Here is a 23,395-nt window from a genome sequence, read left to right as displayed (position 1 = left end):
TTCTTCCTTCCTTCCTTCCTTCCTTCCTTCCTTCCTTCCTTCCTTCCTTCCTTCCTTCCTTCCTTCCTTCCTTCCTTCCTTCCTTCTATTGGGGAATTGGGGAAGGGGAACAGCCCAGTTGTTGTCCTTCAATCTTAGTTGTGAGGGGCACAGCTAGCTCAGCTCCAAGTCCAGTTGCCATCCGGCCACCCATTGGCAGCTCGTGGCCGCTCAGCTCAAGGTGCTGTGTTCAATCTTAATTGCGGGTGGGCGTAGGCCATCATTCCCATGTGGAAGTGGAACTGGCAACCTTGATGTTAAGAGCACGTGCTCTCACCAGCTGAACCATCTTAATGCCTGTTAGCAGCTCAGTGGCAGCTCAGCTCGGGCGCAGCTCACTGGCCCATGTGGGAAATAAACTGGCGACACCGTTGCTCAGAGCTCGCACTCTTAACCAACTGAGCCACTCGACCGGCCCCCAAGTGATATTTCTAAAATGAAAATATGATACCTCCTCTTTAGCAGTGGTTCCCCATTGCCTTCAGGATGAAATCCAGACTCCTTGGCATAACCTGCAGGGACCTTGGCCATCACCTCCATCACCATGCTAGCTTCTTTTATGGCCCAGCTACCCTGAAAATACAGTGTTCCTCACAGTTTTGCATGTGTTATTCCTTTCATAGGAATACCCTTCCCTTCCTCCCTTAGCTAACTTCCTACTCTTCCTTGAAAACTTTCTGCCCCCTCCTATTTCTATTGCAGTAAAATATACATAACACGAAATGTCCCATTTTAACCATTTAAGCGTACAGCTCAGTGACATTAAGTTCACTTCACATGGTTGTGCAACCACCCATCACCACCGTCCATCTCCAGAACTTTTTCATTTTCCCTCAAACTGAAACTCCTTACCCATTAAATAATAATTCCCCATTCCCCCTCCCCCAGCCCCTGGTAACTACCATTCTACTTAATTCTATATAAGTGGAATCATACTGTGTTTAGAGTTTTGTTGGCTCACTTGACTTAGCACAATGTCCTCAAGGTTCATCCACGTAGTAGCATGTGTGAGAATTTCCTTCCTTTTTAAGGCTGAATAATATTCCATCGTATCGCTATACCACATTTTGTTTATGCTTCGGTCGATGGACACTTGGGTTGCTTCCATCTTTTAGCTCTTGTGAATAACGCTGCTATGAACATGGGCATACAAATATTTGTTTGAGTCGGTACTTTTAGTTCTTTTGAGTAATACCCAGAAGTGGTGGGCCAGTTTGTTTTGAATCAAACAGCTTTAAACTGTGGCCCTATCCCTCAGCTGCCTCCTCCACCCACCCAGTGCCCCAGGAATGGTTCTAAGAGCCTGTGTCCCTGGCTCTAAGGGACAGCCAGGTGAGAGTGTGAATCACTCAGGGACAGCCTGTTTCCACCACACGGAAGCATGAATGGCTCCAGAGCTGTTTATCTTCCTTGGGAGGCAGTGAGCTCCTTGTTAATCACAGTGTACACGCAGCAGAGGGTGGCTGGCTGCTTTCCTGTGATTCCTCATTAGAGAGAGCCTGGACTGGTTGAATGCCAAGGAACCTTGCAGCTGGAAGACTCTAAGACCCAGGGCTTCCCACATTCTGAGTTCTCCATTCTGAGAACCTGGCCGGTACTAGGATTCAGCCACTCTTGGTGTTCTGGTGCTTTTCCATTGAGGCCTTTTCCCTGAGTGCTTTGGCAGAGGTGGGGGCTGTAATCCTAGTGCCGGAAGTGGTATAGTCAGACTGCCTTGGCCTTGCGCATTGCCTCACAAGCATGAGTCCGTGTCGCTTTGCAGCCTAGTGACTTTCGTCTTTCCTGCCTCTATACCGTCCATGGAGTAAATGGGCCACCACAGGCCCTTGGGCATGTAGGTCATTTGTAGTCTCTTAAGATTCTAATGAGCTCATAAAACCTAAAGCTTTGTGCCTACTTTAGTTCTTCTCCTTTTTTTAAAAAAAGATTTTATTGGGGAATTGGGGGCTGGGGAACAGCGTTGGGGAATCAGGGAAGGAGAACAGGCAAGTTGTTGTCCTTTTTGTTCTTCAGTCCAGTTGTGGAGGACATCGCTTCACTGGCCCATGTTGGTATTATCATTGCGCTCTTCCCAAGTGAGGCAGATCAGTCACTGGCCACTGGATGGCGGCTCACAGGGGCTCACAGCGGCTCACAGCAGCTCACAAAAGCGCATGCCAGCCCCACTGCAGCCTATGCTGCTGCCAGCGACTCATGGCAGCCCAGCTCCAGGTCGAGCTTTTGTTCACCATCTTAGCTGTGGAGGGCAGTGTCACTGGCCCTCATGTGGGATCTGAACCCAAACTCTACTGCTCAGAGCTGGTGTTCCAAGCCAACTCTTAACCAAAGCGGCACTCGGCCGGCCCTCTTTAGTTTTTTTCTTAATTTAAAATTTTTATTTTTTAAATAATAAAATCAACTGTATTGGGTTATAATTTTTTTGTAAAAAAATATATATATATACACACATATGTATATGTATATATATATATTTTTTTTTGGAAATTTTATTGGGGAACAGTGTGATTTTCCAGGACCCATCAGCTCCAAGTCAAGTAGTTGTTTCAATCTAGTTGTGGAGGGCGCAGCTCCATGGCCCATGCGGCGATTGAACCAGCAACCTTGGTGTTATGAGCACTGTGCTCTAACCACCTGAGCCAACCGGCCACCCAATGCATTGGGGTATAATTTTTTTTTTTAAGATTTTTATTGGGGAGTTGGGGGGATGGGAAAAGTGCTGGGGAATTGGGGGAAGGGGAACAGACAAGTTGCTGTCGTTTTTGTTCTTCAGTCTAGTGGTGGAGGACGTTGCTTCACTGGCCCAAGTTGGCACCATCATTGCGCTCTTCCCGGGTGAGGCACATTAGTTGCCGGCTTCTGGACAGCCGCTCACTGCAGCTGCTGGCTGCTCACACTGGCTGCTGGCTACATACGGTAGCCCATGGCAACCCACTGCCACAGGGGCTGCAGCCTACGCTGTCGCCGGTGACTCACAACAGCCCAGCTCCAGGTTGAGCTGTTGTTCAGCATCTTAGCTGTGGAGGGCAGTGTCACTGGCCCTCATATGTGGGATCCGAACCGGGGTCCTCTGGCGTTCCAAGCCAGTTCTTAACCATGGCGCCACTCGGCCGGCCCCATTGGGGTATAATTTAATACCCATTTAAGTGTTAACTTCACATCTGCTCCCCTCAGCAGAGAGAGTCCTCTAAGGGAGTACCACTATGTATTGATGGGCATTTATTTTCAATTTCCCCCTATTATTTTCCTGGTGCTAACAGTGCCACTGATGGACTTCCGAGTGTACGGGTGTGCGCACGCCTGCCCTTCCTCCCGCGGGCTGGTTCTTTCGTAGGAAGAGGTTCTTGTAGGAGAGGTCCCCAGAGTGTAGGGACTGGGTCAGAATGTATGAATGGTTCCAAGGATGAGATGCTCTGGAAGCAGCTGGGGGATGGCAAGTATTTTTCTCTCCTTGACCTGGTGTCTCTGGCTACTGGCCAGGCCCTTGGGAATCCTGAGGTTTCAGGTATCAGGAACACCTGGATTTTGAGCTTCAAAAACCCCAAACCAGAGTGCATTGAAAGGTCAGGCTCCCTGACTGCAGTGGGGCAGCTTTTCTTGTGTCTCCAATGTCTCAAGTTGAAATGATAACAAGCCAGAGCTGGGCCTGCTCCCAGCACTTAGGCACCTGGTTCCGGAGGTCAGTGCCTGTTGGCCTCCCTTGGTTTTCTCTGACATCGAAGGGATTGTTTTCATCACTGGGGTGTTTTGAAATTAAACCAGGCCACCACTGATGAGTTAGTAGGCCCTGGGTGCGGACAGACTTGAGCTGAACCCCAGCTCCTCAGCTTACTTGCTCTGTGACCTTGGTCATGTCACTTCTCTGAGTCTCAGTTTCCCCATTTGTAAATGGGAGGTTACAACACACTTACTTCACAGTGCCAGTGAGGCTTAATGTAGATAAGGAGCTTACCGCCGTGCCCGGCACTGAGTAACTCTTCATCAAGAGAAGCTATCACGACTATTACTTGAATCTCAGCACTGCCGTCCGCTTGCTGCATGCCTTCTGGCAAGTTTCTTTCTTTTTTTCCCCCATTATTTAGAGAATATTTTATTAGCTTCTCTATCTGGCAAGTTTCTTAACCTCTCTGAGCTTAGTTTCCTCATCTTAGTTTCCTTCTCTGTCTGATAAGCAGAGTGCTCTGTGTGCTTTACAAAATGCTTTTCTGGCCATTTGCTTATCTCCTCACTCCTCAAAAGACGGCCATAGCTAGGAGTCAGGGCTTGGGGTGGGGGCTGCAAGATGCCACCACAAGTTGCTGGATGAGTGGACTCTTATGATTTGGACCACGAGGGAGAATTTCATTCTGCAAGCATTTCATTCAGCATCCATGTCCTTGGCTTTGCGGGTTAGAGAGAAGGAGCATTTACTGGGGCATTTCCAGTCTGGGAGAGAAGGGAGCAGGAGAACGGAAGGCAGCTATGCCACAAGCAGAGTGTGCCATATGCCTTGTGACCAGTCCAGAGGGCAGGGTACGGGGTCTCCGGAGAGCAAGGGCCCCTTTCAGCCTGCTCTCCACAAAAGTGATCATTCAGTGGAAGGCTGCTCCTGTGCCTCCTGGCTTCCAACTCCTGAGTGGGTGCCCACTGCTGTTAGGACGGATACCAGGCCCTGCCAGCCTGGCCAACCTCGCCACTCACCGCTGGCCGCCTGTCATGAAGCTTTGGCCACAAGGTCCTTCTTTCCGTTCCTCCATTATACAGCTTCTGCCCGCCCCAGAGCCGCCTCAGGCTCTGTTCCCTCAGGAGCACTCTTCTTCCCCTTGGTCAGGAGAGTGCATCCTTGTTCTTTAGCGCTCAGCTTAAATGTCACTTCTTCAGGGAAGTGATGTGTCACCCCCAGTCTACACTAGGCCCCCGTCAGGGACTCTCATGGCAACACACACGTTTTCTTCTCGGCCTGACTGATGCAATGGTTTGTTGTGTCTTTCCTGCCCTTGGCAGCTCCACAAGGTCAGGGCGTGTGTCTTTCTTGTTCTCCAGTCTCTTCAATACCCGGGTGAGGAGTTGGGGCTGTTTCGGAGAACAATAAACAGCTTACCAGATGTATCTGGGTGGGGGCCTGGTTCCCCGAAGGCTGGGCTGTAGACCCGGCTCCCAGAGGGGTCAGGCTCATTTCAGGATGCCAGCCATGAATGGTGTGGCATCACCAGCCCCTAAATGATTTCAGCCGGCCCCAGGGAGGGAAAGGGCTGATGCCAGCTTGGACAGAGGAGCCCGGACAGGGAAAGGGTTAGACCGCCACTGCTGTCCCAAACCGGCCCAGCCCTAGAGCGGGAAATCCCAGTCACTCACAGTTCTTCATGCCATTCATTCAGCAGACGTTTATCATGTGCTTACTGTTTCCTGAGGTCTTAACATGTGTTTGGTGCTACGCCAAACACTTTACATTCATTCAGCAGATAGTCTCTGAGCTCCTCCTACATGCCAAGCACTGTTCCAATTTATGGGAACACCACCGTGGGAAAACAGACAAAAATTCCCGCCCTGGGGGAGCGTACATGCTTGAACTGGGAGGCAGACAAACCTAAGTACAATAGAGATCTTAGCAGATGATATAGTAAGTCCTGCTTACTCTCAGACAAAGCAGAGAAGAGCAAAGGGAGTCTGAGGAGGTTACAATTTAAAGCTTCTATTTCATTCTCACAACTGCCGTGTGTGAAGCAGGTACCCTTATGATTCCTGTTTTGTAGACGAGGACACTGAAGTTCAGAGGAGTTGAATGAGTTGCATAAGATCAGAGCTAATCAGTGATGGAGCTGGCCTTCGGGATTTTTTTTTTTTTACTACTCTGCTTCCTAAAGTAAGGAATAGTGTGACCCAGCTCTCTCTCCGAAGCCACAGTAACACCTGAGATAGATCCAGGTTTGAATCTGGGTTCTGTTGCTTGCTGGCTGTGTGATCCTGTGTGACCCAGCCTCATCGATGCTTGGTTTCCTCAGCCTCCCCCTTCGGCTTGAAAGTTAAGTGTGATCACATTTGCCCGGTGCGGCATAGGCAGGCTCAGTGCAGATATGTAGACATCGAACGGGCAGTGGTGGGTGCTGCATGCTTGGGCGTGGAAGGGGCGAGGAGGCAGAGAGTCAGGGTGCCGTGCCTGCCCTCCCCACAGGCGTCCTGCCTCTGCGGTTCTGCCCCCTGTATCCTATGTGGCTGCTGCCCCTCCAGCCGAAACTCCACCGTCAGCCGGCTCATCTTCACGGCCTTCCTCTTCCTGGGGGTGCTGGTATCCATCATCATGCTGAGTCCTGGAGTGGAAAGTCAGCTCCACAACGTGAGTAGCCCCAGAGGGTGGGGGCCAGGGTGGGGTGGGGGTAGCGGTGGGCAGAGGAAGCAGCCTGCGGGGCCCTGGCCTCTGGTGGAGGCTCAGCTGCTAGGGGCCAGGCTTGGGGTCCCAGCTAATCGCCAAGAGGTAGGCAGGAGTGTTCCCGTGAGTTTCTTCATGTGGGGAGGAGCGTTTGAGCCTAGCATGGGGATTCTGGTTTCTCCTAAGTCATGGTCCCCTTGGAAAATCATATTAATCGTTACTGCTCCCAAGACTCTGGCCCAGGCAAGCGTTCCCCTCTTTAACATGAAAGCCCTGTTTGGGGGTCCTAACTCTTTCCTTCATCTTCTGGCACAGACCCAGCGGGACATTTAGGCTAGTGGTTATGACCTTTTAGTGTGTATAAAGGTATGAATCCCCTGGGGAGGGTGCTGGAAATGCAGAGCCTCAGACCTCACCTTAGAGGCTCTAGTTCTGTAAAGAGGGACCTCCGAATCCTTGTTTTCCCCAAGAGTCTCAGGGGACTCTGGTGTAGGGGGTAGGTGAAGAGCACTCTGGGAAATTCTTCTGTAGACAGTGCCATGTGTTCCTGAGGCTGTGGGCATGACAACAGGGAAATAAACAGGTAGTAACAAGATACAACTGGATGGACCATCTGTCTTGGGGCAAGAGGGGAGGAGGACCTAGTCCTAGGACTTCAGCCCCAGAGATGGGTGGCAGGGGGATGGATGGCAGTGGGGATGGAGGCGGGTGGCAGTGGGGATGGAGGCAGGTGACAGGGGGGATGGAGGCGGGTGGCAGTGGAGATGGAGGAGGATGGATGGCAGTGGGGATGGAGGCGGGTGACGGGGGATGGAGGCGGGTGACAGGGGGGATGGAGGCGGGTGGCAGTGGAGATGGAGGCGGGTGGCAGTGGAGATGGAGGTGGGTGGCAGTGGAGATGGAGGAGGTGGCTTGGGCTCCCATCCTGGCCCAGCCCCTGCTGGGAGAGCCTCCCTCTTGGCAGGCCTTGGCTGAACCAGGCCCAGGGTTCTGGGTGCGGTGGGGCCATCAAGCTGCTCTGTGTGTCCCCACAGCTGCCCTGGGTGTGTGAGGAGGGGGCCGGGAACCCTGTCGTCCTGCGGAGCCACATTGACTGTGGCTCCCTGCTCGGCCACCGTGCTGTCTACCGCATGTGCTTTGCTACGGCAGCCTTCTTCTTCCTCTTCACCCTGCTCATGATCTGCGTGCGCAGCAGCCGGGACCCCAGGGCTGCCATCCAGAATGGGTAAGGGAAGGGCCCTGCCTGCCACCGGGATCCTCCTACAGTGGCTTCTCCCTCCCCAGCCTGTCTCCAGACATCTCCAGACCCTACCCTTAGACTCAGGAGCTACTGAAGCCAGGAGGGCACAGCACCAAGGTCAGCTTGTTTAGTTATTCCCATTTTGCAGATGAGGAAATAAAGCTCAGAAGGGACAGCAACATGCCTAAGGCCACACAGCACTTTAGTGACACAACTGGGGCTAGAACCCGGGTGACTACCTTCATCCCTACTTGCTCCTTCCTTCTGCCCTTCTGGGCTTTTTTCTAGGACCAGGACAAACTTTTTTGTGCCCATCAGGCCATCAGAAAGCCCCTCTTCACCTCTTTCAGTGCTTGACCTTTGGGGGATGGGATGGGGTTCTGGGGGTCAGGCCTGTTCCTCTACCCCTGTTCAGCCTTCTTATCCGTCTTACCCCCCCCCCCCCCCATAGATTTTGGTTCTTTAAGTTCCTGGTCTTCGTGGGCATCACTGTGGGCGCCTTCTACATCCCCAATGGCTCCTTTCCCAGCAGTAAGTGGTCTTGGTGGGGAGGGCCTGGGGCTGCCAGGAGAGGGTGGGGGCTCCAGAGGGAGGAGCACTGGTGGGGGCTGCTCCTTGCTCTGGCCCACAGACCCCGGGCTGCTGGCTGGGTCCTCAGCTCCCACCTAGGAGACAACGCTCTGGCCATATGGCCTTTGGGCAGCTTGGGGGGCAGGGGAATCCACCTTGCCTCTCACTCATTCCCAGCCACACCACGTCTCCGTGCATGGCTAGGGGCTCTCTGAGGGTGGGGACTTGCTTCTTCTCTGTGTCCCCAGTGCAGGGCGTGGCACAGATGATTATCGAATGAGTAAGTCTGTGTGTAAAGAGTTCACGGGAGTATGCCTGCCCCAGGAACCCTGGGGAGCCTGGTAGGGTCATGGGCCCTGGTGCTCAGGCTCCTGCCCTGTGGCCAGACCTGCTTGCCTCACTCCCGTCTCCCCACTCAGTCTGGTTCTACTTTGGCGTCGTGGGATCCTTCCTCTTCATCCTCATCCAGCTCGTGCTGGTCGTCGACTTTGCACACTCCTGGAACCAGTGGTGGCTGGGAAAGGCCGAGGAGCGTGACTCCCGTGCCTGGTATGCAGGTCAGTGCCACCGTGTCAGCTCCGTGCAGATCTGGGGGTACGTGAGGAATGGGGGGGTCCCTGAAGCTGGATGAAAGCCTGGAGGGCATCTCAAGCAGCCCTCCGCCTTAGTGCAGGAATTGAACCGTCCAAGGCAGGTAGAGGGGAGGGGGTGTGTGTGAGCAGGGGCAGCTGATTCTAGGGTGACTTCAGGGGAGCAGAGCAGAGCGGAACTGGAGAGGCCTGGGAGGGGTCTAGCTCGACGCTCCCTACAGAATGGGCCACGCACAGCCAGCTCAGACCAAACATCAAATGGCACTTGGTCATTGAAACCCCAGTGGCAGAATGGGTCCCTGTCGAATTCTCTTTCAGTTCTTCTGAATCTACCAGAAGAAAGGCTCCCTGAGGTGCTGGTTTGGGTTTCACACCTCTCCATGAGCTTGCTGGTCTCTCCCACAGAGAGAGCAGGGCTTCAGCAGGTCACCACACATCTAGCTCACTTTTTAAATGACTATCTTGAATTCATTGTATTTATTTTTTACTGGTACCGTATGGGAAGTGAATCATTTTAGTGCAGGATAGGGCAAAAACTCAACAAAGGTTATTGATGAATGATGGAAGTTTAGGAGACACCGACGTCATTCCTTGGATGAGGAAGCTGAGGCTCACGACAGGGAGGACTGCCTGACAAGCCCCCTCGAGGGAGCGGGGTCCCTGTGCCTCCTGACCGCCATGCTTGCTGCCCTTCTGCCCAGGCCTCTTCTTCTTCACCCTCCTCTTCTATTCGCTGTCTATGGCGGCCGTGACCCTGTTCTTCGTCTACTACACTCAGCCAAGCGCCTGCTATGAGGGCAAGGTCTTCATCAGCCTCAACCTCATTCTCTGTGTCTGTGTCTCCATCATTGCCGTCCTGCCCAAAATCCAGGTGAGCCTGCCAGTCTCTGCCCGGCCTGAAACCAGGCCCGTTGGTGTGTGGGACATCTCGTGGGAATCTTAGAGTTCTGGGGCAGGGCTGTCAGTTACAGAGGCTAAGAGTGTGTGCTCCCAAGTCAGCTTCCCTGAGTTAGAGTCTTGGCTCTCACATCTCCATGCTGGGTGTCTTTGGGAAAGTGCCTTAACCTCTCTGTTCCTCTTTTTTCTCAAATGTAAACTAAGGATACTAATACCTACTATTTGGAGTTATTCTTAGGATTGAGATCATATTTTTGAATACTTGGAACAGTGTCTGGCATATAGATATCCGTCACACATTATTGTTGTGGTCATTGTTGTTTTATGTAAATCAGAAGAACATTAGGGAGGGTCACTGATGATTCTTAGACACCTAAAGAAATGGTGTTGGAAGGTGCAGTACTCCAGTTTTCAATCCCAGATAGTCTGGGATCATGGATGGGGCTCCCAAGTCATTGTTCTTCAGAAAGAAAGCCTTCTGAGTCTAGTGGTCCTTCCCAGCCTGGGACTCTCAGCCCACCAGGGGTTTCAAAGGCAGCTTAGGTAGCCTTTGGGGGGTCTTTAGCAGAAAGGTTGGGAATCTCCCTTCTGATCAGAGTCTGAATTTCCCATTGGGAAAAATTAAAACCCAGAGAGTATGATGCCCCTGTCCCAGGTCACACAGCAATCAGTATTCATTCAGCAAATACCTCCTGAGCACCTATTGTTTACCAGGCACTCATGTACAATAGATGGTGAGGACCCAGCTGTGAGGAAGAGGAGGAAGAACAATAATAATGTTAGCTAATGTTAACATTAGCTAACAGTTAATGGCATCTATCATGTCATTTAGTCCTTGCACCATCAGCGTCCCCACTTTACAGATGAGGAAACAGAGGCTTAGAGGAGTAAAGAAACTTGCCTAAGGTCACACAGCTAACAAGGGGTGGAGCTGGGATTTGAACCCAGGCAGACTGGCTCCAGAGCCTGTGCTGTTAATTACACAGTGTTTAGGTTCACATTTTGAAGTGTGTGTGTGGTGAAGGGCAGGGAAGAGTAACCCACAGGCGACTAGGCCAAGTCAGGTAATTCTGGATGAGTGTTATGCGGGAACTAGAAGAGGGTGTGGGTTACAAGGTAGGCAGGGCCAGGGCTGCTACAGTCCAGGTTTTCAGGGCCTCGTTGGGGGTCCTATCTGAGCTAAGGCCCGAATGCTAAAGGGGGGCTGCCCGTGAGGAGATACGGGGAGGAACATGTCAGAGAGAAGGCGCGAGTACAAAGGCCCTGAGGTGGGAGAGGGTTCAGCACGTTCCACGGACAGTGAGGAGGCCGCTGTGGCTGGGGTGTAGTCAGCAAGGAGGAGCATGGGTGGGGGTCAGGTGCAGATGAAGGTGGGACAAACCAGGAAGGGCTTTAATTAAGAGTGTGAAGGGTTCTCAGCAGGGGATCATAGGAGTAATCTGTTAGGAGAAAGAATTAGGACTCTACTTTTGGGTGGGTGAGGTGGGCGGTGGGTAGCCTGGGTGGTGTGTTTTCCCAAAAGGTGTGGGGTGGGTGGCCATAGGGTTGTGGGGTTTCCCGGGTCTGGCAGGGGTCATACTGATGGACTGCTCTTGCCAGGAGGCCCAGCCCAACTCAGGTCTGCTGCAGGCCTCGGCCGTCACACTCTACACCATGTTTGTCACCTGGTTGGCCCTGTCCAATGTCCCCGGTGAGTAAAAGCCTGGGTTCAAGGAGGCCTGGCCTGTTCTTGGGCCAACAACAGCCCTCTGGGGACCTGGGGACCCTCCCAGGTGACTGTGATATCCAAGCCCCAGCTCATTTGGACACTCACTCCGTCAGGGAAGTGAGGGGACCCCATCCGTTCCTAGAGCTGTCTGTTGTTTTGCCTGTTCAATGCTGTCTGTCACTGGGATTTGGATGGTGGGTTGTGCTTCTGTCTGTCCATTTGGGTTGGCTCTCTGCCTGTCCTCTGGGCTACATGGCTACTTAGACCTGGCCTGCATGGGCTGAGGGTAACCATGCTCCTATCCCTAGACCAGGAATGCAACCCCCACCTGCTGACCCACCTTAACGGGACAGTCCTGGCAGGCGCCGAGGGCTATGTGACCCAGTGGTGGGATGCACCGAGCATCGTGGGTCTCATCATCTTCATTCTGTGCACCTTCTTCATCAGGTACAGCAGGGCTTTGGTGTCTGGGGAGGGATCATGATTGCGGGCCTGGAGCCAGAAGTGAGAGGAGGGTGTGGGAGCCGAGACACCACGCGGAAGCACATGTTCAGCCCTTGCATTGTGCTGGTGGGGAAACTGAGTCCTTCTGGGGCACAGTGTGAACCCTGCCTCCTGGCCCAGGGTCCTTTCCTGCACACTGGGCTGCCACATGCCCAGCTCAGTTGGGTGCAGGCGACTGTGGGGTCAGGGAAGAAGCCTGGACTGGGGCAGTGGGTCCAGGCTCTGTCACTCACCTGCTGTGTGGACCTGGGATAAGTGGCTTCGCCTTTCTGAGCTTCAGTTTCCTTGTCAGTAACCTCCAATGCCCAGAGTGGCTGTGACCCCACCGCCTCACCTGAGAGAGCAGTAGCTCATACTTAAGATCACTTGACAACTTTTTATAAAGGAGAATCTTAGCAAGTGCTTATCAGTGTGGACTCTGGAGCCTGCGTTTGAACCCAGCACTGCCACTTACTGGCAGTGTGATCTTGGGCAAGTCACTTAACCGTTCTGTGCCTCAGTTTCCTTATCTGAAAAATAGGGATGAAAAGAGCACCTACCTCACTGGATTGTTGAAGGGTAACAGATGAGTGAATATGTATAAGGCACTTAGAGAAGAACTTGGCAAGTAGTATGCACCAAATAAGCGTTTGCTATTATTGCAAATAACTGTGAACCATTTGCACAGCTGGGTGGCTGTGAGTGGCTGTTTTGTAAACATCACTAGATGGTAATCTTGAGTATAATTTTGTTTATACTGGATCTGGCAGACTCATTATTGCCTCCCTGTGGCCCGGCATTTCTCCAGGCACCACTTTCTTCGTCTGCCCATTACTCCCTCGAGAACACCTCTGCTCTGCTCCTCCAGGAGCACCACACTTGCCTCCAGGCCCCTGGGCTAGAACATTCTGAGGCTGTTTCACCTTTTGTTTTGTTTTAGCCTTTTCCCAAACATTTTCTCATACATCTGGGAAGTTCACAAACATCTCTCTTCTTTGTTGCCTCATTTGATTCCTTTTTCAATCTGGAAAGGCCCGTATCACCTCCATTTTACAGGTGCGGGGACAGAGACTCAGTGAGGAGCAGCCACTTGTGTGAGGCCTTGAGCTCACGGTGGCCTGGTGCTTGAGCACACTTTCCCTGCCCCCAGTTCTCTCCCCTCCCACCCTACCCAGGCACAAAGCTGTGCTTCCCGCTGCTTCTCATACATACACCTCCCTAGCCTGAGGTCTCTGGGCAGCACCTCTGAGAGCCCAGGTGGGGGCCTGTGTGTTCTTAGCACAGCTCTTTAGACACAGGAAGCCAAGAAGCATCAACAGCTGGGAAGGCAGGGACCGCTGATGATGGCTTTCACCCCAGCTGGATTGCCCAGACCTGGGCTCACGTGCACTCAACATCACGACTGTTTTTGATGATTGGGGTCAGCTGCAGCTCTGCAAGGGGCGACCTCGATTTGATGGGGTGGGGCTGCAACCCAGGTCTCCTTTCACTTTTTTTCAAAATCCAAGTTGTATTTTCAAACTTGTATATGTGTCCCATATTATTAAATACTGTTAAAAATATCAAGATCGCATTATAGAAAAGCAATGACCAAAAAACAATTACTATTATTTTTAAAATTAGAAACATGGAGAAAGGGGAGGCGAATTGGTAAAACTACTTACCTAAAACTAATGAAAGGAAAGTAGCAAATAAGCATTGTTTTGTTTTGTTTTTTTTAAGATTTTTATTGGGGAGTTGGGGGGATGGGAACAGTGCTGGGGAATTGGGGGAAGGGGAACAGACAAGTTGCTGTCGTTTTGTTCTTCAGTCTAGTTGTGGAGGACGTTGCTTCACTGGCCCAAGTTGGCACCATCATTGCGCTCTTCCTGGGTGAGGCACATCAGTCGCCGGCTTCTGGACGGCTGCTCACAGCGGCTACTGGCCGCTCACGCTGACTGCTGGCTACACACGGTAGCCCATGGCAACCCACTGCCACAGGGGCTGCAGCCTACGCCGTCGCCGGTGACTCACGGCAGCCCAGCTCCAGGTTGAGCTGTTGTTCAGCATCTTAGCTGTAGAGGGCAGTGTCACTGGCCCTCATATGTGGGATCCGAACCGGGGCCCTCTGGCATCCCAAGCCAGTTCTTAACCATCGCGCCACTCGGCCGGCCCGCAAATGAGCATTGTTAATTATTAACATTATTAATGAATGTAGCACCTGGTGTGGTTATTTGCAGCACTAGGTACTCAGTGCATGTTAAGCGAAGTGGCAAATGAACAACCAGACCAATAGTGAGCATTTGTTTAGTTTATACTCTATGCCAGGCACAGTGCTAGGGGCTCTACATCATTATTCCAGTTCATCCTTCTCGCAACCCTGTAAGGGAGGCCCTGTTGTCCCTGATTTTGTAGACAAGGAATCATCAGGGGCTCAGAGAGGTCAAGTGGCTTGCCCTGTCACACAGGGAGTGGGGATAGAGTTGAGAGTCACAGCAGTTTGTTAACTCCTGCGCCCAGGACCGAACCACCAGGTCACTGGCCCTCAAGGCTCCGGGACCATCGTGCCCATCGTTGTTGTGACCAATGCCATGGCTCACGAGGCCCCCTGGCACTGCCCACCCGCCCACCCTCGGCGGCCACAGCCCTGACTGCCATCTTCCTTCCCCCCTCGCAGTCTGCGCTCTTCGGACCACCGGCAGGTGAACAGCCTGATGCAGACAGAGGAGTGCCCTCCCGTCCTGGAGGCCTCGCAGCAGCAGCAGGTGGAGGCCGGTGAGGGCCGGGCCTTTGACAACGAGCAGGACGGCGTCACCTACAGCTACTCCTTTTTCCACTTCTGCCTGGTGCTCGCCTCCCTGCACATCATGATGACGCTCACCAACTGGTACAGGTGCGTGCAGCCTGGCCGGGCATGGACGGAGCCCTCGGTGTCTGGGGTGTGTGTGCCACACACCTCCTCCCCTCTGGCCCTCCCCCACTGGGGTTTTCCTGCGCCTGCTCAAGGCTTGGGCATGAAGGTGTGGATCTAGGACCCTCCATGGAGCCTGTCTGTGCTCCAGTGTCCCTGCAAGTGCCCTAGTCTGCTCAGCTGCTGGTGCTTTCGCGAAGGGCCTGAAAAGTAGGGATCACAGGAGGTGAGGCTGTGCCTGTGCAGGGCAGACTGGGTTAACAGGGCAGCCGCAGTGATTTGGATCATGGGGTCATAGCTGGGATTCGTGGCTGGAGGGTTAGGATTAGGGTGTGGAGGTCAGAATCAAAGTCACAGGGTCAAGAATAGGAGTCATGAAGTAAAAAGTTGGGATTGGGGCCATATAAAGTCACAGATTTGGTCATTTGGTTAAAACTGGGGTTAGGAGGCCATACAGCCAGGGTTGAAGTTGCCAGGTCAAGGAGCTAAGATCAGGACTGGGGTCACAGAGTCAGGGTCAGAATTGAGGTCAGAGATATCAGAACGGTGGTCATGAGATCAGGGGTCAGGGATGGGGTCAGAGTCAAGGTTAGAGGTCAGGTCTAAGGTCTGGAGCTCTAGTGTTCCAAAGTCAGGGACCAGGAGTCAGGTCACAGTAACACGGTCTAGGACTGAGGTCAAGGTTGGAGTTGAGGTTTGGGTCAGGTCTATGGTACAAGGTCAAGATCTTTGTCTAGGGTCTTGAGGCCGAGTGTCAAAAATACCAGAGATGGGGACTAGAGTTACAGAGTACAAGCCCGAGTTGAAGTCAGAGGTCACAACTGGATTATAAGGTCAGGGCCAGGAATGAGGTCACAGGATTGGGGGCCAGGCTCACTGGGATGCTGCTGTGTTCCAGACCCGGTGAGACCCAGAAGATGGTCAGCACCTGGACCGCTGTGTGGGTGAAGATCTGTGCCAGCTGGGCGGGGCTGCTTCTCTACCTGTGGACCCTGGTAGCCCCCCTCCTCCTGCCTAACCGGGACTTCAACTGAGGCAGTCCCTTCCAGCCGCCCACCTGGTGCCTCAGGGCTTAGCCAGCCATGCTGAGCCCCCGCCCTACCTCCAGTACTTGCCCCGGGGCTGGGTACCTCATTCTTAGTGCCTTCAGGGATGAGGAGCATCAGGCCTATGCCTGAGCCCCACCCTCAGCTGTCCCAGACCGCTGGGCTTCGTCTTCATTCTCCTTGTGCCAGGTCACCCATACTCACCTTCTCGGGGGGAAAAAGGCCCCGTTGTTCCCAGGCTCCCCAGGAGAGGGTCCTAAAGGAGAGACATTCTCAGAGCTGCTCAGAGAGCTGGAGCTCTTACCATGATGAGGTGCCCAGCACTGAGGTACTGGTATTCCTGACCACAGCCTCCTGGCGCCGTCCCTTTCCTGGACTCCGTGCCTTACAGAGTCTCTAAGACATTGCCCAATAAAGAAGCCAGAGCATGTGTCTCCCATGTTCTCTGCCTCGTCACCTCCAGTGCCACCCTCATCCCATCTGGGGCCAGTGTGGGATTAGGAATAGAATTTCAGGGCTGAGGGACCAGACCAGGAGGGGCCTCGAAGGCCAGACCGAGGTGCCTGGGCTCTGTCCTCTGGGTCATGGGGAGCCTGGGGGCGGCAGCTACAGAGGAAGGAGGGGTCAGAAAATGGGGGCCTGGAGTCATGTCCACATGAGGAGTGGTAAAGCCAGAGTCAGGATGGAGGAGGGGCCAGGCGAGGTGGCTGAGGGCCATCTTATCAGTGTCTGCCCTGAGGTCCTGCCCACCTCTGACCCGCCTCCAGGGTCCTGCAGAGGAACTCATCACCACCCTCCCCTTCCTCCCGCCGGAGTGGTTGGCACCTGCTCTGGGCCAGCTGCCATGAGGAATGGGGAAGGGCACGCTCGGGAGTGGCCGAGCTGGCCTGGGTCCCGCTGAACCGTGGAAGCCGGTGGGCTCCGGTGGGGCTCTGGGCAAGTCCTCCCCGCCGCTGAGCCCTGGTTCCTCATTCATCAGATGGGAAAAAGGCACCTCCTCCCAGGCTGTCATGGGGCTCACATGAAGCAGCTTACTCATCCCCGAAGGTGCAGTGATGTGGGGGGAGGGACAGGCTCCTGGCTGGGGTCCCAGAGCCTGGTCTTTATGTTGTGATGACGGACCGCACGCCATTCACCCCTTCCACTTGTGGGAATAAAAAAAAGGTATTGGTGTGACTGGGGTTTATTGGGTGCCAAGGACACACCTGCTTCTAAGGAGCTTCTGGGTTGAGGTGGGGTGGGGCTGCAGTGGTGGAGGCAGTACAGGGTGCACCAAGGAGGCACCTGACACAGGTGGGGAGTCAGGATGGATCCTGGAGAGTGAGTGGGAGTTAGCCTGGTCAGGAGGAGTGAAAATGCTCAAGGCAGAGGGGACATGTGAGCAAGAGAGTGGAGCATTCAAGGACCAATGAGAAGCGCAGGGCGGCTGGGATGCAGAGAGCAAAGGGCCGGGGAGCGGGCGGTCAGGAGATGTGTGAGCTCGGAGAGGTGGGTGGGGTCCAAATCACACAGGTTCTTGAGGGTCATGGTAGGGAGACCAGATATTATCCTCAGGGCAGAGGGGCGCTGTGGAGGGGAAAGGCAGTGAAGGTGCGAGCTGTTCATGGGGAGGCCCTGGAAGGCTTAGAGCAGAGCAGTGACACGGTCAGATGGTTATTTTAGAGATTTCCCTGGATGAGATGGAGGGTGCAGCAGCTGGAGACAGGTGCCAGGGCCTATGGCAGAGCGGGTGGGGGCCTGGAGTGGGGCAGGGCTGAGGAAGGCACGTCTCACCCCGGGAACAGATCTTGCAGATAGATGCTTTTGTCCCCTGGTGCCTTTCAGCCGAAGGAAACCCCTTTCCATGTAACAGACTGAGCGTCTTCCCCCCGACACACGAGATTTCATTGCTTACTTCACCTTTGGGAGAAAAAGCCCACATTGTGCTCTCGATACCTTGTTTATGCATTTGTAGAAGTGGGCAGTTTTTGTACCTCTCTAGTTTTTTGTTGCTCAATAGTTTTTCAATTATTCACTCAACAAACAGGTACTGAGTATGAGTTGTGCTAGGGTCTAGGCTGGGGCCTGGCTAAGGATTTCAGGTCCCAGTTTGGAGGTCACCACCTCTGAGAAGCTGCCCCTGATCCCAGGTGGGGAGGGCTTTCCCTCCGTGGTTCCTCAGCTCCTGTTCTCCCCTCCAGCAAGGTAGTGGGCGCACCTATGGAGCTTGTGGTTGATGTGGTGGAGGTGGGGCACGTGTCCGGCGTGACCTGCTGCCCGTCCAGGGACTAGGAAGCCCACTGAGCCTGTTTGCTGCATGTGCCTCCATCTCCCACTGCCCAGCACCATGGCTTCCACATGTCCTCTCTCCCTCCTCCTTCCCTCCCTCTCTCTCCCTCTTCCCCACCCCCATCTTTCCTCCACCTCCTCTTCTCTATCACTCCTCTTTCTCAGTTCCCTCCTCTTTTCCTTTACACCCTCTTCTCTGTTGCCCCGCTCCCCTCTCTCTCTTCACCTCCTCACCTTTGTCTGTCTGTGGGACAGGCATGTAGGACCCCAGCCCTTTCTCTCTGCCAGCCCCTGACAAGCTGGGCTCCCCTGCTGGAGTGGTCATGGGCAAGGGGCTGCCCTTGTCCCCAAGGGCCTATGCTCTGTCCCTGGACACCTGCTGCACCATGCCTAGGCCTGGGCTGTTGTCATTGCAGAGATATCAGGGGCAGCCTTAGCCCAGCCTGCCCTGGAGCAACTTTGGACCCAGCTGTAGAACAAAATGTCTGGGCAGAGTGATTGCAAAGCCTGTAGATCACGTGGGGAAACGGGCAGTGTGGTGCGTGCACCAGAGAGAGCCCTGGGCTCGGCTCTAGTTCTATCAGCATTACTATCTCACTGGGTGACCTTAGGGAACTCAGTTGTTCTCTCTGGGCCTCAATTGTAGCGTCTGTACAATGGCAACAGTAGCTGTTTTGTGAATTCCAAAGCACTATGCTTTCCTGAGGCAGACACTGTGGTAAACCAGCAAACATTCTCAATCACCCTTTGCTGTCTCCATCACAAGGCTGAAAAGCTAGCCTGTCACTTTGCAGCTTCTCTGAGAGTTAGCAGTGGCCACCTGACAACATTCTGGCTAACTAGATTCACGTGGGAACGCTAAGGAGCAATTCTAGGCAGTTTCTGCTTTTACAAGGCACTGCTCATTCCCCCTTTTCCTATTGTAACATAAATATGATGCCTGGAGCTCCAGCAGCTATGTTGGGACAATGAGGCAACAAGCTCAAAGATGAGGAACCAACATGGTGAGGATTGTGGTGTGGAAAAAGGGGTCCTTGATACACCTCTGAGCTGCTGTATCCACCCTACCGTGCCTGCCTGACTCCAGACTTCTATGTGAGGAAAATTAACGCCAATATATAATATATGGGGGGGGGTGCGCTACACTATTGTTACCCAATAGTCCTCAGTAATGGAGATGAGTTTCTCCTGTCTATTATATTTATTGTCAACTACAATTAATGACCATCTCACATGTTACATCAGTTAAAAATACATTCAGCTGCAAGGAACTTAATACTAGCAGGGGCTTAAATATATTGGCGTTCAATATATGTTTATAAATAAATGTATACTATGTGTTTATATAATATACATATATGTTTAGTAGCAGGAGAAATTGTAACAAGACAGTTTTTGAAATATTCATTTTTCTCTCCTCTGCCAAACACACAGGAGAAGAAGGTTCTGGGCCTCCTTGCCTTGGGGGAGGTTTGAAGAAAAGTGGGAAGCAGGAGAGAGAGGTTATTACCTGTGAAATGTACTTCCCGTCCTTTCTTTGGTATAAAAAAGCCCAAGTTGGGCCGGCCGAGTGGCTCATTGGGTAAGAGTTGGCTTGGGACGCCAGCTCTGAGCAGCAGGGCCCCAGTTCGGATTCCACTTGAGGGCCAGTGACACTGCGCCCTCTACAGCTAAGATGGTGAACAACAGCTCGACCTGGAGCTGGGCTGCCATGAGTTGCTGGCGACGGCGTAGGCTGCAGTGGAGCTGCAGTGGGCTGCCATAAGCTACCGTGAGTGGCTGGCAGCCGACGTGAGCTGCCAAAGAGCCGCAGTGAGCGGTCCAGTGGCCAGCGGCCTATCTGCCTCATCCGGGAAGAGCGCAATGATAATACCAACATGGGCCAGTGAAGCGACGTCCTCCACAACTAGACTGAAGAACAAAAGGACAGTAACTTGTCTGTTCCCCTTCCCTGATTCCCCAATGCTGTTCCCCTCCCCCAATTCCCCAATAAAAAAAATTAAAAAAAAAAAGCAAAAGCCCAAGTTGGTTGAGTTTCTGGGAAGTAAGAAGGGAGCACTGATGGGGGCAGCAGAGATGCCTCCTGCAGGGAGGAGAGGAAGAGAGCCCCTGAAGGAACTTGATTAGAGATGGGGGTTGATGTCTCCAGACCCCAAAGAAATTCTCTGTGCCCGGAAGAGGAGGCAGAGGGCTGTGGGCTCTGTCAGCAAGGGTGGGGGCACCAGTTCCTGCTGAGCTGGGGGAGCCATCCAGAGCCTGGGGGAGCTAGTGGGACTCCGAGGGGTAGAAGCACAGTTCTCAGCCCTGCCTGAGGTGTCATGCTCCCCGACACCAGGTCCTTTCAGCTCTGCCCACCGTCTGGCTGCTGCATGTGACCTCAGGACTTTTGCACTATCCTGGAGGGGGTTCTCTTTCTCTCTCTCTCCCTCTCCTTCTCTCCTCCGGAACCCCTTCCCTCCCCTTTCCTTCTCTTTCTTTCTCCAGCGAAGAATGGCTGAGGTTGAATTTCCCACCAGCCTGGTGGGATGGGGCTTTGGATAGAAAGTTAATATAAAACAGATGAACAGATGCTCTGTTTCTTGCACACCTGTGAATTGAGCTTCATAGCCACTTGACAATAACTTTAGATATAAGCCATACTTTGGTATAAAACAGTCAAGTGCATGCGTGTGACAAGCATTTGCCTTCTTCATTTTCTTAAGCAGTAGCAGAGGATTCTATTGAATGAACATTCTGCAACTTATTTAGCTAATCCTCAATTGACGGGAGTCTGTGTTGTTCTCAGTGTTGTTTGTTTTTGCTTCCACCAGCCACTGTGTTTATTCTGGCAGCTTGCTGAGCTGCAGGAAGAACGTGGACTCCAGAGCCAAGATCCTCTAGGTTCTTTCTTACCTTGGCTTTGCCCCTGAGCTGCTGTGGCTGCTCTGGTCTCAATTTCCCCATCTGCAGAATGGGGATTGTGGTAGCACCCACCTGCGGGACATTGCCCAGGTCAGTGAGAGCAGGTCTGTAATGGTCCTGGCACCAGGTTGGGCCCAGAGTAGGAGCCAAAGATAGGGTGGCTCCTTCCTTTCTCTGGCTCCCAGTCCTCAGGGACTGAGACAAAAAGCTAGGCCAGCAGATGAGGTCACCTTAGCCTGTTCTCTCCCTCCAGGGAAGCCTGCCCTTTGTCTCTCTGGAGGTGGGTGTGAATGACAGGTGGCAGGAGCTGGGGGGAAAAATGGGAACAGGAGCCAACATTTATTGAATGACTCCTGTGTACCCAGCCTGGAGTAAGAAGCTTTCATCCCTATTGCAAGCTTGTTAGTACGGCTGACCCTTAAGCCACGCAGGGGTTAGGGGCATGGTTGAAAGTCCATGTATAACTTAAGTCAGCCCGCTGCATACATGGATTCCCAACCACAGATTGAAAACATACACAGAGAAAGAAATTTATGAGGGAAAAGAAAGATGAAGCCCCTAACTCCCCAGTCTTCCCTGACACCCACTCTAAATGAGCACCCCCATTTCTCTTAGCACACTCTCGGTTTCCCCAAATAGCCTTTATTACTGTGTGTGATTATTGTAACCATTTGTGTGGTTATCACTGTATTGTCTGACTCTCCCTAAGGTCAATAAAAAAATTGTTTATAGTTTCCCTGGTGCCTAGAACAGAGCCTGATAAAGAGAAGGTGCTCAATCAGGTTAGTTGATTGACTGACCGACCATCTGAATCAATATTAGTTGATTCTGGGGCAGCAGCCATGGAAAAACCCAGGGGGTGGAGAGTTTAGAGCAGAGTAGGAGGGGGAAGAGACCTGGGCTGGGGTCAAGAGGCCTGAGTTCCATTACTGAATGTGCAGGGTCAGAGGAAAATTCCAAGGAATGTCTTTGAAGCTGAGATCTGCAGAATAGGTGAGATCCAGGTGGGGCAAAGAGCATGGAGAGAGTGGCCGGGACAGGAAATTGCTTGGCAGCAAAAGAGGACAGAACCATTCAAGAGCTGAGGAGCTGGAGCATGGAGGGGTGACATGGCAGAGGTGGGAGGGCCCAGGCTATGGAGTTTAGCAGTTGCAGATTAGAGACCCAAAGGCATGTCTGGTTTGGCACTCGCTGTTTAAAACGGTAAGAACCTCAACAAAGATTGTGGTGCCTTCCTATGGAGCACATCCTCCATCTACCCCGTTCCCGCTACTCATCAGCGTCCACCTGCTGCTTCATCACTTACGTGACTCACCTGGCCCATGAAGACATCTGAGCTGGCAGCCCTGCCGCAGGGTCAGGTAGGCTGTGGTCAGTGCACTTGGAAGGCTTGAGACCTGCCCACCTTCCTCTGAAAAGCCTCAAGGTGCAGACCTGGCCTGCCTCAGCCTTTCTCTGTTCTGTTTCCCAAGGGATCCCAGGCTGCTGGTGATGTCCTGACTTGTGAGGGTGGAAGGGCTCTTGGGAGGGGTAGTACCCTGTGGTAGTCGGATCCTGAGCCTGGAGTCTAGCAGGTCTGGTTTCCATCCTGGTCCCTCCACTGCCTCGCCTCTCTGAGCCTCAGCTTCCTCGCCTGTGAAGGTGTAATAAGAGTCCCTACCCCACAGGGTTGGGGTAAGTCTTGTTTACCTTTGATTATGGACCGCCCTGGACAGCCCGCTCACAGATGCACTGGTGCAACGTGCAAGAGTTTAGCCAACTGTACAGTTTAGAGGGAACACAGTTCATAAGACCACCCTCACTTCTGACACGGACTGCAAGTTCAGTGGTTTCCAAAATTGCCCTATGGGGACGGCCGAGTGGCGCGATGGTTAAGAGCTGGCTTGGGACGCCAGAGGACCACGGTTCAGATCCCACATATGAGGGCCAGTGACACTGCCCTCTACAGCTAAGATGCTGAACAACAACTCGACCTGGAGCTGGGCTGCTGTGAGTAGCTGGTGATGGCGTAGGCTGCAGCCCCTGTTGCAGTGGGTTGCCATGGGCTACTGTGTGTAGCCAGCAGCCAGCGTGAGCGGCCGTCCAGAAGCCGGCGACTGATCTGCCTCGCCCGGGAAGAGCGCAATGATGGTGCCAACTTGGGCCAGTGAAGCAATGTCCTCCACAACTAGACTGAAGAACAAAACGACAGCAACTTGTCTGTTCCCCTTCCCCCAATTCCCCAATAAAAATCTGTAAAAAAAAAAAAATACCCTCTAAAAAAAAATTGCCCTTATGTTCAATTATTTAGTAGAACTCACTGAAAGCTATTATACTCACGGTTATAATTTATTACAGGGGAAGGACAAAGATTAAAATCAGCCAAGGGAAGATGTGCATAGAGTGGACTCTGGGGAAGCTTTGGATGCTGAGCTTCCATT

General features: G+C 52.9%; 1 protein-coding gene across 2 annotated transcripts in view; it reads left to right on the top strand.

The window, feature by feature from the left end:
- SERINC2 (serine incorporator 2) overlaps positions 1–19,693 on the top strand; it is a 23,549-nt gene extending 3,856 nt beyond the window's left edge. Inside the window, exons 2-10 of one of the 2 annotated variants that reach the window (XM_019657121.1) lie at positions 6,188–6,349; positions 7,417–7,607; positions 8,074–8,153; positions 8,612–8,749; positions 9,484–9,653; positions 11,279–11,369; positions 11,696–11,834; positions 14,527–14,742; positions 19,509–19,693. In XM_019657121.1, coding sequence (XP_019512666.1) covers positions 6,188–6,349; positions 7,417–7,607; positions 8,074–8,153; positions 8,612–8,749; positions 9,484–9,653; positions 11,279–11,369; positions 11,696–11,834; positions 14,527–14,742; positions 19,509–19,590 — 1,269 coding nt within the window. In that variant the 3' untranslated portion in view covers positions 19,591–19,693. Of the gene's footprint in view, positions 1–6,187; positions 6,350–7,416; positions 7,608–8,073; positions 8,154–8,611; positions 8,750–9,483; positions 9,654–11,278; positions 11,370–11,695; positions 11,835–14,526; positions 14,743–15,658; positions 16,246–19,508 lie in introns of those variants that run through there. The other variant, XM_019657113.1, reaches the window with a different exon arrangement.
- The last annotated feature ends 3,702 nt before the right edge of the window (positions 19,694–23,395 follow it).

This window comes from Hipposideros armiger, unplaced genomic scaffold (assembly GCF_001890085.2).
Source record: "Hipposideros armiger isolate ML-2016 unplaced genomic scaffold, ASM189008v1 scaffold_10, whole genome shotgun sequence".
Lineage (NCBI taxonomy): Eukaryota > Metazoa > Chordata > Mammalia > Chiroptera > Hipposideridae > Hipposideros > Hipposideros armiger.
This window is presented reverse-complemented; position numbering and strand designations above follow the sequence as displayed.